General features: G+C 44.9%; 1 protein-coding gene across 1 annotated transcript; it reads right to left on the minus strand.

The window, feature by feature from the left end:
• Positions 1-1,853: 1,853 nt before the first annotated feature.
• LOC126484782 (trypsin alpha-3-like) lies at positions 1,854-13,672 on the minus strand. The gene is made up of 2 exons (XM_050108379.1): positions 13,289-13,672; positions 1,854-2,246 (listed from the first exon to the last, which is right to left on the minus strand). The coding sequence occupies exons 1-2, from the start codon at positions 13,670-13,672 to the stop codon at positions 1,854-1,856; spliced, it is 777 nt and encodes a 258-aa protein (XP_049964336.1).
• Between the last annotated feature and the right edge of the window lie 836 nt (positions 13,673-14,508).

Raw genomic sequence — 14,508 nt, forward strand, 5'->3', positions numbered from 1 at the left:
CATATGCGGCCGCCTTGGTCGTTTGCAGTGGACGCAGCCTACTCCTGCTACATGCCTTGGAATTAGTATGCAGCGTGCGGTCGTATAACACCGTCCAACTAGTCGGACGAATACAGTTCCACTGGAGGCTCTGCCTTGTGCTCTCGGAGTGGTTGCGTTATGACATGTGGTGGGCCTCGTCACGTACTTGTCAGCGACCGAGCCTCATTGTGCTATACCACGTGGCAACATATTTAACCACCGACGGCAGAATTTCGATTTCAGGGCGCTGTGCCAGCCGTAATACAGTGTCCGGCTGATGGACTGTATCAGTGGCTTCCCACATATCGCTTGACCGGTTGTGAAAGCTTCCTGCAGTTCAAGTAGGACACCATTCGTACGCTGTGGAACATAAGATGGGGAACAATATAACTGTCACTGAAGAATCTATGCTAGATGAAATATACGATGATGATATGGGTGCAGCAATGAACTGAAATTTGATGCAGTGCCGGAATCGAACCCAGATTCCCTGCGTAACGAATAGGTGGGCTAATAGTTGCGCTATATTGGTACTTAAGCTACAATAGCTGCACGGATCACTGTAGTACGGCTCTGTCCCTGATAAAAATTCTAATCAACGTCTCAGCCCCTTGTTATTTCCCTTCTAGAGCCGCATCTGGTCTCCAGTATTGGAATAGCACCTTAGCACTGTGCGAAGTGGGGTATGTGATACATTAATCACCTACAGTTCATGTTTCTGAGACGTTTTGAGTCTCACCTTCTTCACTATCGCAGGGGTAAATACGTCTCAGGAATCAATTGAATATGATTAAACAAAATGTGTTATGAAACTTCCACTCTGAGCTACGCAGCTACCGGTTGGTAGAGCAATTGCCCGCGAAAGGCAAAGGTCCCGAGTTCGAGTCTCGGTCCAGCACACAGTTTTAATCTGCCAGGAAGTTTCATATCAGCGGACACTCCGCTGCAGAGTGGAAATCTCATTCTGGAAACATCCCCCAGGCTGTGGCTAAGCCATGTCTCCGCAATATCCTTTCTTACAGGAGTTTAGTTCTGCAATGTTCGCAGGAGAGCTTCTGTAAAGTTTGGAGGTAGGAGACGTGGTACTGGCAGAAGTAAAGCTGTGAGGACGGGGCGTGAGTCGTGCTTGGGTAGTTCAGTTAGTAGAGCACTTGCCCGCGAGAGGCAAAGGTCCCGAGTTCGAGTCTCGGTCCGGCACACAGTTTTAATCTGCCAGGAAGTTTCATATCAGCGCGAACTCCGCTGCAGAGTGGAAATCTCATTCTGAAAGTTTGTTATGTTGCAACCGTTTTGTAGCCTTTCCGTCACCACCGGCAATAACATCTACACCCAGACATGCTGACAATACGTTGTGAATGCGGTGCTGTTGTCATGTTGTAATGGTAATGACAGGAGTCTGAAAATACAATAAAGTCTGATGTGGCCTGCTGTGGATACTCTATCGGTTCCTGTCTTTAAGACCGAAATGGTTCTTAGTGGGTAGGGCGGTCCCTGTAAGGGCAGCTGCAGGCGTCGTATCTGGCTCACACTCCAATATGATTACCATGAAAGTAAAAACTGAACTGGAGAACAGGAAATTGCAATTTCATGATGGACATTTGAACATTTATTATTGCAGGAGAGGTTTTGGAAGATAGTTAAAATTAACAACTCAACAAGAAAACTTATTTTATTAATGCCAGTAGGTAGCAAAAATGCTTTTTATTCAGTAGCCTAATGAGTTTGACGAAGGTATAGTTTTGTTCGAAAATCATTGTAACATTTCTGTTTTGTAAGTATGAGTAAAAATCTAGCTCTGTCTAGGGTAGTTTCAGTCTTTTCTGTCATCGCTGTCAGATGCCTGAGATCCCGGTTATCCAGGATCGTAGGTTGCCCACGTTGACGTAGACGGCGCCACCAAGGTTGCAGTAGCCGCTCCCCCACGACACGATGCCCACCTGCGTGCTACCGCTCACCAGGGCACTCCCAGAATCGCCATAGCACACGCTCTTTCCCGTCTCTCCAGCGCACAGCATGCGCGGAGTTACTTCGCGTCCGACGTTCGGGAACTCACACGCGGAGCGGTCCCTGACGCTGATGTCTACTTTCTGCAGGATGAGGGGATCGTCCGTCTCCGTAAACCCCCAGCCGGCTACTGTGACAGCGAGGCCAGCTGGCGGGTCATATCCGTCCTCTGGGAGGTTGACGACCGAAATGTTGGCGCCCAGTGGGAATGAACCGTCAATCTGCAAAATTAAACTTATGGTAGGGTGGTGGAAGGCAGTTCAATGATTACAGCATATCTAGATTTAGAGAAAGCTTTTGGTAAAACCAAATAGTACCAACGATTTCTAGCAGGAATAAAGGACAGTCAACTAGTTGAAGTAAATTGTAGTTTTTACCGGCTACTGTCTGCACGTCCACACGTAAAATTAAGGCCCTTAGAATCAAGGGCTTGTCACATCAGTAAAAACAGTCACTTAGAGTACCAGACTATGTTAGTGGCTACATGACGGGCCAGCCACTGATACAGTGTTGTTGATAATTCTTCATTGCACCGATACAGTCTAGTAGCCGGATATTGTACTACGGCTGACGCAGCACCCGACAACACAACATTGCGCCGTCGGTGGTTGAATGTGTTGCTACGTGGTATAGCACAAAGAGGCGTTCTCGCAGCCAAGAGCGTGATGCGTCTACCACCTGTCATAACGCATTTTACACTGACTTAGTCTGTTTCTCTATGTGACTGTTCTTACCGATGTGACGAGCCCTTGATTCTAGGGTCAATAATTTTTACGTGTGAACATACAGACAGTTGGCGATAAATGCCATTTGGAGACAGGATTTACTGAGTGAATTGCTAATGTAAAATTGTCTGTTCTTCTGAAGAAGACGGGCTTAGATCCCTGGAAACAATGGTCAATGTCATGTGGAAACCATCTTTTTTAGATTCTGGTTGACTGCCCTTTATACCTGCTGTTCTTTAACCGTTGCTGTACTAGAGCCACGTTCCAAATACTGTCGATTTTTTGAATGTTCGCTGCTACATATGAATCTTAAAGGAAATTAAACGTTATACTGTTCTGGTAGCTGTATCTGTTCTTGAACAGCATATGTTTCCACCCCAGTAATATGAAAACTTCATTTCTTGAAAACAGCAGTGTTTTCTGGCTGCATAACTGCTGTTTCTATTTCAGGATACTATCTAACAGTTTGTGTTGCCCTAGATGCAAGGATCTGTAAAGTCATCTTGTTTTACTGTGCAATCACTTTTGTGATCCTTTCGCTGCTACCTTCGTATTTATTCAGAAATGCATGTACAGGCAAGCTTAGGTTCAAATGGCTCTGAGCACTATGGGACTCAACTTCTGAGGTCATCAGTCCCCTAGAACTTAGAACTACTTAAACCTAACTAACCTAGGGACATCACACACATCCATGCCCGAGGCAGGATTCGAACATGTGACCGCAGCGGTCTCGCGGTTCCAGGCTGTAGCGCGTAGAACCGCTCGGCCACTCCGTCCGGCCAAGCTTAGGTTATGCAGTTAACATGAACACAGGATACTGTTCTTTGTGTGCCCGTTATGTGTGTTTTCTGCAATACGTTGCTTCAGTAACATATCTTTTATAGAAGTATGACTGTGTTAATGCATGCAGGTCAAGAAATACGACAACAACAGGGAGAGCGGTGTACTGACGAGATGCCTTTCCACATCGCAACTGATGACGCCTCAGGCAGAGGTTGACATGGGGATCGGTCGTACTTGGTTGGTTCGTATACGACCAAAACTGGGATGAATAATGCATACACAGTATATAATATGTAATGATTATGTCTGTGTAGTAAGACGATAGCTGAGGAAACCAGGGTAATAAGGTCGAGGTGGAACAGTAGTTGGCATGCAGCAGTGGTTTGCACACAGGACCCGCATTCGGGAGGATGACAGTTCAAACCCGCGTCCGGCCATCCAGATTTACGTTTTCCGTGATTTACCTAAACTGCACCAGGGAAATACCGGCATAGTTCCTTTGAAAGGGCACGGCCGATTTCCTTCCCCATCCTTGACACAATCCGTGCTTGTGATCCGTCTGTAATAACCTAGATATTGATGGGACGTTAAACTCAATCTTCCTTCCTTCCTTCCATCCAGTATAATGAGAAGCCTTGGAGGAGAAAATCGTTCAACCTGATCACTTAAAAATGTTTGCTGCCGGAGAAGCATTGTTCTTGTACTTGTGAATAACTTTTTTAGATAATTTCTTTAACGAAGCTCTTCCTTAAGTCTGGTGTTCCTTTTGCTGCTTCAATTTCTCTTCGTAGAAAAGACGGTTATGAACTTGATATTGGTTACCTTTTTGTGCTTTTGTTACTGAGGATTCTGGATGATCAGCTTAAAGGTACTTAACGTTTTTGGGCAGATGCCATAACAAGAACTGCGGAATTTATCACAATCACTGTTAATAAATGACAGCAGTACCAACTGTGTGGTTTTATCCTCGACAGGGAAAGGCGGTTTTAGACGCGTTTTGCTCCATTTCTTTTCCTTGCTGCATATTTGAAACACGATATATTGGTATACATTTCTTACACAGATACGGAGAAATGTACAGCAGGTGTAACTGTAAGAGCAACAATTTGTTGAACAGAAAATGCAAAGGACTGGTTTTGGCCGTATTGTCGCTATACTGAGTTTCAGTTAATTCCGGTTAAGTACAAGGAATCTACACTGAGATACCATTTGTTTTGTAGCGGTTTAAAAACTGTACTTCTTTCATTGTTTTAGGTGTGGCTTGTCTGTTTGGTGCAGTAGAACCTAAAGTTGCTGCCTAATTTTTGTCAACGTTTGGCGCGTTTTAATTGCTTCATTGTTGTCCGTCCAAGTGAAAATGGCATCTTATCAGGAGGTTACAAAATCCGCTTCGGTATGCCGAATTTAATTTTATTGTTTGGTAAAAAAGGAAGTTTGGCTCCGTTTATAAGGAAGTATCGCCACATGGCATTAGGAGAAAGGAATTTCATAGACAGTTTGCGGTCACTGGTGCCGTACTGAAGCGGCACGCAGGCAGTCGGCGAGTCTCTGAAGGACAAGCTGAGAATTTTCGGGAAGCATTCCATAGACGTTCACGTATAATAATTCCTTAGGCTTCATGGGAGCTTCAAATGTAACGTTCCACTATTCATAGGATCCTGAAAAAGTGATTCCGTCTGTACAAGGGGCAGAGTTTGCAGATCGTAAAGCACGATGACAAGTAATGGCGATATGCATTTGCATGTAAGATGTTTCTCCGAATCAGCCGATATTCTGGTTTCTTGTCCAGTATTACGTTTTCCATGTCTTTGAATCTGCTTTAAGGATGACGTTAGCATTTGGGGGTTACATAATCCACACAGTATCAGGGAAAAACTGAAAGGTAATCCGAAAGTGAGTATTTCGTGTGGGTTCATGTGCGTTAAGACAGTTGGATAGTTCTACTTTGTAGAGGAGACTGTCGCAGAAATGACGTACCTAGACCAGTTACAGACGTCTGCTTTTCCCTAATTGCAAGACGTGTTACAGAAACCTCTGGTTCGAACAAGATGGAGCTCCACTACACTCGTCGTTTGATATTCGGAAAAATCTGAATCGAACATTTCTAGGACACTGGACTGGGCGTCACTGACCAATAAATTGGCCTCCACGTTCTCCTGACATCACACCGATCGATTTATAACGCTGGGCCTGCGTGAAGGACAAGATGGTCCCCACTGCAGTCTTCAAACCGTCCGTGTTCGGAGTGTGGAAGCCGTTGGTAACATCCCTCTGCACAGGTTGCAGAAGACCTGTATGGAAACTGAATTCAGGCTAGAGCCTCACGCCACAGCAGGGGCTCACTTCGAAGAGTTTTCCTTTGATGTAACATATGTTTAAGAGTTTAACCTGACATGTAACTTATTTTTGAGAAGGAAACAAATTTATTTCTTTGCATTTCGTGTTGGTAGCAAATTGAAAGTGGGCCATTTCGGTGTGAACTACGTAGATTCTTGTATATCATTATAACAGAAGGACTGATTCAGCATATATAAAATTCTAAACAACCTTCGGTGAAATGAGAAGCGAGCGTCGTGACATTAAGAGCGCAATGGGAATCTCATTGGTTAACACAGAGGAGAAAGCGGATGGGTGGCAAAAGTACGTTGAAGACATATATGAGGAGGAGTAGTCGGATGGCGTGAGAGAAGAGGAATCTGCATTTGACACTGAAGAGACAGGGATCTAGTATTAAAGTCTGGATATAAATAGCTACGGAAGACTTGAAATCAATTGAGTTAGAACAGGCAGATAATGTTCCATTGGATTCTCTGTAATCAGAAAGGAAAGTGCCAAAAATTCGATGTAGTTGGTATGTGAGATGTAAGAGGTAGAAGAGATATCATCAGACTTACCGATAACTACTCTCCACACAATTCCGAAGGTAACAAGAGTAGATAAGTGCAACAAATTTCGCAGATTTATTTAAACAGCTCATGCATCTCAGTTTCTGACGAGACAAACACACAGAAAGAAAATTAAAGGTAGGTATTACTCCAAGAAAAGTAAAGGCACCAGAGAGGCAGTCTCGAAATTTCGCTTGATAACGTAACCAACCCCCCCCCCCCCACACCCCCACACCCCAATGAACCATGGACCTTGCCGTTGGTGGAGAGGTTTGCGTGCCTCAGCGATACAGATAGCCGTACCGTAGGTGCAACCGCAACGGTGGGCTGTGTATTGAGAGGACAAACAAACGTGTGGTGTCTGAAGAGGGGCAGTAGTCTTTTCAGTAGTTGCAGGGGCAACAGTCTGGATGATTGTCTGATCTGGCCTTCTAACACTAACCAAAATGGTCTTGTAGTGCTGGTACTGCGAACGGCTGAAAGCAAGGGGACACTACAGCCTTAATTTTTCCCGAGGGCATGCAGCTTTACTGTATAGATAAATGATGATGGCGTTCTTTTGGGAACAGTATTCCGGAGGTAAAATAGTCCCCCATTCGGATCACCGCGCGGGGACTACTCAAGAGGATGTCGTTATCAGGAGAAAGAAAACTGGCGTTCTACGGATCGGGGCGTGGAATGTCAGATCCATTAATCGGGCAGGTAGATTAGAAAATTTAAAAAGAGAAATGGATAGGTTAAAGGTAGATATAGTGGAAATTGGTGAATTTCGATGGAAGGAGGAACAAGACTTTTGGTCAGGTGAATACAGGGTTACAAAATATAATAGGGGTAATGCAGGAGTAGTTTTAATAATGAATAAAAAAATAGGAGTGAGAGTAAGGTACTACAAACAGCATAGTGAACGCATTATTGACGCCAAGATAGACACGAAGCCCACGCCTACTACAGTAGTACAAGTTTATATGCCAACTAGCAGATGACGAATAAATTGAGGAAATGTGAGATGAGATAAAAGAAATTATTCAGAAAGTGAAGGAAGACGATAACGTAATAGTTATGGGTGACTGGAATTCGATAGTAGGGAAAGGGAGAGATAGAAACGTAGTAGATGAATATGGATTGGGAGTAAGAAATGAAAGAGTAAGCTGCCTGGTAGAATTTTGCACAGAACATAACTTAATCATAGCTAACACTTGGTTCAAGAATCATGAAAGGTTGTATACATGGAAGAAGCCTGGAGATACTAGAAGGTATCAGATAGAATATATAATGGTAAGACAGAGATTTAGGAACCAGGTTTTAAATTGTAAGACATTTCCAGGGGCAGATGCGAACTCTGAGCACAATCTATTGGTTACGAACTGTAGATTAAAACTGAAAAAACTGCAAAAAAGTGGGAATTTAAGGAGATGGGACCTGGATAAACTGACTAAACCAGAGGTTGTACAGAGGTTCAGGGAGAGCATAAGAGACCAATTGACAGGAATGGGGGAAGGAAATACAGTAGTAGAAGAATGGGTAGCTTTGGGGGATGAAGTAGTGAAGGCAGCAGGGGGTCAAGTAGGTAAAAAGACGAGGGATAGTACAAATCCTTGGGTAACAGAAGAAATATTGAATTTAATTGATGTAAGGAGAAAATACAAAAGTGCAGTAAATGAAGCAGGCACATAGGAATACAAACGTCTCAAAAATGAGGTCGACAGGAAGAGCAAAATGGCTAACCAGGGATGGCTGGAGGACAAATGTAAGGATGTACAGGGTTGTCTCACTAGGGGTACGATGGATACTGCCTACAGGAAAATTAAAGCGACGTATGGAGAAAAGAGAACCACTTGTATGAGCTCAGATGGAAACCCAGTTCTAAGCAAAGAAGAGAAAGCAGAAAGTTGGAAGGAGTATATAGAGGGTCTATAAAAGGGCGATGTGCTTGAGGACAATATTATGGAAATGGAAGAGGATGTAGATGGAGATGAAATGGGAGATATGATGCTGCGTGAAGAGTTTGATAGAGCACTGAAAGACCTGAGTCCAAACAAGGCCCTGGAAGTAGACAACATACCGTTAGAACTACTGACAGCCTTGGGAGAGCCAGTTCTGACAAAACTCTACCATCTGGTGAGCAAGGTGTATGAGACAGCGAAATATCTTCAGACTTCGATAAGAATATAATAATTCCAATCCCAAAGAAAGCAAGCATTGACAGATGAAAAAATTACCGAACTATCAGTTACCTGTCACGGTTGCAAAATACTGACACGAATTCTTTACAGACGAATGGAAAAACTAGTAGAAGCCGACCTCGGGTAACATCATTTTGGATTCCGTAGAAATATTGGAACACGTGATGCAATACTGACTCCACGACTTTTCATAGAAAATACACTCCTGGAAATGGAAAAAAGAACACATTGACACCGGTGTGTCAGACCCACCATACTTGCTCCGGACACTGCGAGAGGGCTGTACAAGCAATGATCACACGCACGGCACAGCGGACACACCAGGAACCGCGGTGTTGGCCGTCGAATGGCGCTAGCTGCGCAGCATTTGTGCACCGCCGCCGTCAGTGTCAGCCAGTTTGCGTGGCATACGGAGCTCCATCGCAGTCTTTAACACTGGTAGCATGCCGCGACAGCGTGGACGTGAACCGTATGTGCAGTTGACGGACTTTGAGCGAGGGCGTATAGTGGGCATGCGGGAGGCCGGGTGGACGTACCGCCGAATTGCTCAACACGTGGGGCGTGAGGTCTCCACAGTACATCGATGTTGTCGCCAGTGGTCGGCGGAAGGTGCACGTGACCGTCGACCTGGGACCGGACCGCAGCGACGCACGGAGGCACGCCAAGACCGTAGGATGCTACGCAGTGCCGTAGGGGACCGCACCGCCACTTCCCAGCAAATTAGGGACACTGTTGCTCCTGGGGTATCGGCGAGGACCATTCGCAACCGTCTCCATGAAGCTGGGCTACGGTCCCGCACACCGTTAGGCCGTCTTCCGCTCACGCCCCAACATCGTGCAGCCCGCCTCCAGTGGTGTCGCGACAGGCGTGAATGGAGGGACAAATGGAGACGTGTCATCTTCAGCGATGAGAGTCGCTTCTGCCTTGGTGCCAATGATGGTCGTATGCGTGTTTGGCGCCGTGCAGGTGAGCGCCACAATCAGGACTGCATACGACCGAGGCACACAGGGCCAACACCCGGCATCATGGTGTGGGGAGCGATCTCCTACACTGGCCGTACACCACTGGTGATCGTCGAGAGGACACTGAATAGTGCACGGTACATCCAAACCGTCATCGAACCCATCGTTCTACCATTCCTAGACCGGCAAGGGAACTTGCTGTTCCAACAGGACAATGCACGTCCGCATGTATCCCGTGCCACCCAACGTGCTCTGTAAGGTGTAAGTCAACTACCCTGGCCAGCAAGATCTCCGGATCTGTCCCCCATTGAGCATGTTTGGGACTGGATGGAGCGTCGTCTCACGCGGTCTGCACGTCCAGCACGAACGCTGGTCCAACTGAGGCGCCAGGTGGAAATGGCATGGCAAGCCGTTCCACAGGACTACATCCAGCATCTCTACGATCGTCTCCATGGGAGAATAGCAGCCTGCATTGCTGCGAAAGGTGGATATACACTGTACTAGTGCCGACATTGTGCATGCTCTGTTGCCTGTGTCTATGTGCCTGTGGTTCTGTCAGTGTGATCATGTGATGTATCTGACCCCAGGAATGTGTCAATAAAGTTTCCCCTTCCTGGGACAATGAATTCACGGTGTTCTTATTTCAATTTCCAGGAGTGTAGATTAAGGAAAGGCAACCTACATTTCTAGAATTTGTAGACTTAGAGAAAGCTTTTGACAATGTTGAATGGAATACTCGCTTTCAAATTCTGAAGGTGGCAGGGGCAAAACTCAGGGAGCGAAAGGCTATTTACAATTTGTACAGAAACCAGAAGGCAGTTATAAGAGTCGAGGGACATGAAAGGGAAGCAGTGGTTGGGAAGGGAGTGAGACAGGGTTGTAGCTTTCCCCCGATGTTATTCAATCTGTATATTGAGCAAGCAGTAAAGGGAATAAAAGAAAAATTCGGAGTAGGTATTAAAATCCATGGAGAAGAAATAAAAACGTTGAGCTTTACTAATGACATTGTAATTCTATCAGAGACAATGAAGGACTCGGTAGAGCAGTTGAACGGATCGGACAGTGTCTTGAAAGGAGGATATAAGATGAACACCAACAAAAGCGAAACGAGGATAATGGAATGTAGTCGAACTAAGTCGGGTGATGCCGATGGAAGTGAGGCACTTAAAGTAGTAGGTTTGCTATATGGGGAGCAAAATAACGGATGTTGGTCGAAATAGAGATGAGATAAATGTAGACTGGCAATGGCAAGGAAAGCGTTCCTGAAGAAGAGAAATATGTTAACATCGAGTCTAGATTTAAGTGTCAGGAAGTCTTTTCTGATAGTATTTGGATGGAGTTTAACCATGTATTGAAGTGAAACGGTTTGGACAAGAAGAGAATAGAAGCTTTCGAAATGTGTTGCTAGAGAAGAATGTTGAAGATTAGATGGATAGATCACATAACTAATGAGGAGGTATTGAATGGAATTGGGTAGAAGAGGAGTTTGTGGCACAACTTGATTAGAAGAAGGGATCGGTTGGTAGAACATGTCTAGAGGCATCAAGGGATCATCAATTTAGTAGTGGAGGGCGGTAGGTACTGGGAGATGAAGAAGCTCGCACAGAATAGAATAGCATGGAGAGCTGCATCAAACCAGTCTCAGGACTGAAGACCACAACAACAACAACAACGGAAACAAGACTGAAGAAAACTCAAGAAACGTTCATATGATGTGCAGACCTGGAAAAGACGTTGGAAAATGTAAAATGTTGCAGGTTGTTGAAAATTCTGAGAAAAATAGGAATTTGTTGTAGGGTATGGGGGTAATACGCAATATGTTCAGGAACAAAGAGTGGACAGTAAGATTCGAAGATCAAATAACGAAGTGCTTGGATTAAAACGGCTGTGTGCAGTGCTGAAGATGAAAGTTGAAAATTATGTGGACTGGCAAGGTAAGGAACGTGGAGGTTCCTCGTGTAATCGGTGGCGAAAAGAACTTACGGACAACATTGTCAAAGTGGGGCCGGATGGTAGTACGTGTGTAAACCTCTTCGTTTTCTCGTTCGACACATGTAGACTTTCGCAACAGTTTTTTCGCCGTTATTAGGCGTATCTTTCCAATTATAGAAAGATGGTCCTCGATTGTGGGCCTTCTGGTTCATAGTTTTAAAACTAGGGCGCAGCAGCTTAGATGCGATTTGTGTGTTAATTTACAGCTGGAAGTGTGCAGAAAATGGTTACTACTACAGTTCGAAAGTGTATGTAAAATTATTTTGCATAAATATTAGAAGAGAATCTGTTTGTTTTCCCCTAACACTTCGCTATCTTTTCGAGCTGTTGAGAATTATTTCAGATTTAAATAAATTTTGTTATTTATTATGAAATAACATATTTCCTGGAGATCTTCATATGTGGATCTCAGGACACAATGCACATTTGCTAATTTGAACTTGGTCTTCGATAATAGAATGCCTAAAGAGCTCTTATTTCAGAACCCTACAGCAGTATATGAAATGTTAAGTGATAATCAGTTAGAAGTTCTTTTCAGTAACGCCAATGGGAACTATCTGATTGCGCAAGTAACGAATTCTCGTTTTTGATTGAAGTTTGCGCTGCTGATCTTGATGAAACTAACTGGTAAAGAATTAGAACATTAAGATGTCGCGCCAGTAGCTAGGAGACAAGGACGACCTTGTACAGTGAATTCTTCAAACAGTGAATTGTAGATGATGCAGAAAAAAATGAAGAAAAAGCCAAGAAGAGCTCTGTTGCAACCTGTTTCAGAAGCTACGTTTTAAAAGGTTTGCCAACTACCGAAATTTGTTGAGGCTAGGAAGGCCTGAAACTGCAGGAAATCTGGCTGCAATTCCAAGATAAGGGGCATGTACGCCTGTAGTGCAATGTATTTATGTTTTGTGGAAAATATTTCTTCTGAAACTCATAAAAATAATGTACTGTAATGATCTATTTACTAGCAAAAGCACATTTTTTCTTGAAAGAAGATATTGTATTATTATAATTTTCTTGCGTTTGTGAAACAGTTTTAGAGTACAAAATAATTTTTTTCAAACCACATACTACACAAATGTTAATAACATTAATATTGCTATTTTGTATGTGTATACGCATATACAGTTTACTTTTTCCATACTTGTAAAATGTTTGGACTGAAGAAAGGGGAAAGAAAATACAAAGAAAAACCTTAATTTATGCTGTTTTGGATATTTAAAAAAATATTTTACTTGCATTTGTGTCATGTTTGTATATTGGTTTGCTGTAGGACATGAAGGAATATTTCCTGTTAATATATTTTATCTCATGCATGGATAGATTTAGACATCAGGGAATAATATCCTTGGTACTAGAGGCAGGAGTAAATGGTAAAGGATTGGATTGGATTGTTTGGGGGAGGAGACCAGACAGCGAGGTCATCGGTCTCATCGGATTAGGGAAGGACGGGGAAGGAAGCCGGCCGTGCCATTTCAAAGGAACCATCCCGGCATTTGCCTGGAGCGATTTAGGGAAATCACGGAAAACCTAAATCAGGATGGCCGGACGCGGGATTGAACCGTCGTCCTCCCGAATGCGACGGTGAAGGTGAAGACAGAAACTGGACGTGGGAAGCAAGGGTTGCTCTGAGGCGAAGACGTTGGGTCAGGAGAGGAATTCGTGGTGGATCGGTTCAAAAACGTCTGAAGCGTGACGACTAAAAAAAAAAAAAGGAAGTCTAAACGAACACTCACCCGCATGACTGCGATGTCGTAGTCACCAGAGCTGCTGTCGTGCTGTTCGTGTTCGTAGACCTCGGCAACGTCCAACACTGTGCCGCCACTGTTACGGTTGGAGGATCCGGCGCGCACAGTGTACAGTGCCTGGTACGGCGCTCTGTAATAGCTGACGCAGTGGGCGGCCGTGAGGGCCCACTCGGTTCCGATTATAGAGGCGCCGCACTGCTGGTAGCCGCCGTACAGCAGGGCCAGAGTCCACGGGTAGTCGGCGATGCTGGCCTCGGAGCCGCCGATGATGAGGCCGTGAATCCGCGACCTGATCCGCAGCGCCCGTGGCTCCACCAGCTGCAGCTGCACAGCCAGCAGCAGGCACAGCACTGCGACCTGGATACCTGCCATAGCGGGTCTAAAGTCTCGGCGAATGTGCACTCCATATATAGCTGCCCACTCCCTACTGTTATCTCTGTCCTCCAGATTGCTCGGCTATGAAGTGTCTACTTGGAGAGTTTTATCGGTCGGTGAACGGTGTCACAATTTTGCAAGACAGGAAGTGTCTCTTCATCCCAGATGATGAGCAGTTTAAGTTTCGAAAGCGTTAGAAGCATTGACGAAATGTTCTCGTGTACAGATTCTTGTCAGTAGAAACATGTATCTGAATCCTGTAGCAACCGTTCGGGTTGTCCATATTAGACTGTGGTTGGGAACTGTGCCTGTTTATAGCGGATTGCAGTATCCTAACACAGGATAGAGTGAAGATAGGGTATCACTGAACGATCTGTAATTTACGAACGATTAGGAGCAAGTGCAGAAAGACGAACTTCCCGTGAAGGCAGATTTATCATATGGATCAGTGCAAACGCTGTCACAAGGCACCTAATAGCGGCCGGGATTTTGGGACTCGATAGGATGCTCGCAACACGAGGCTCAGTGGCCTGAGTAACACTGCCTATTAGTGACAAGATTAATTACCACGCTGAAGGTTAATTCCCCACATTAGAATAAGCAGGGGTGCAACAGGTTGCACAACAGAAGTCAGCCTCTGAGGCAATGGGTTGATCGCTAACAGAAGCAGGAACCGCTAGCAGCATTTAAGTACAAACTCTGAGAGCAGCTCAGCAGGGCTCAAAGGGCTCTGAGCACCATGGGACTTAAGTTCTGAGGTCATCAGTCCCCTAGGACTTAGAACTACTTAAACCTAACTAACCTAAGCACATCACACTCATCCATGCCCGAGG

The sequence above is a fragment of the Schistocerca serialis genome, chromosome 6 (genome assembly GCF_023864345.2).
Source record: "Schistocerca serialis cubense isolate TAMUIC-IGC-003099 chromosome 6, iqSchSeri2.2, whole genome shotgun sequence".
Taxonomy (NCBI): domain Eukaryota; kingdom Metazoa; phylum Arthropoda; class Insecta; order Orthoptera; family Acrididae; genus Schistocerca; species Schistocerca serialis.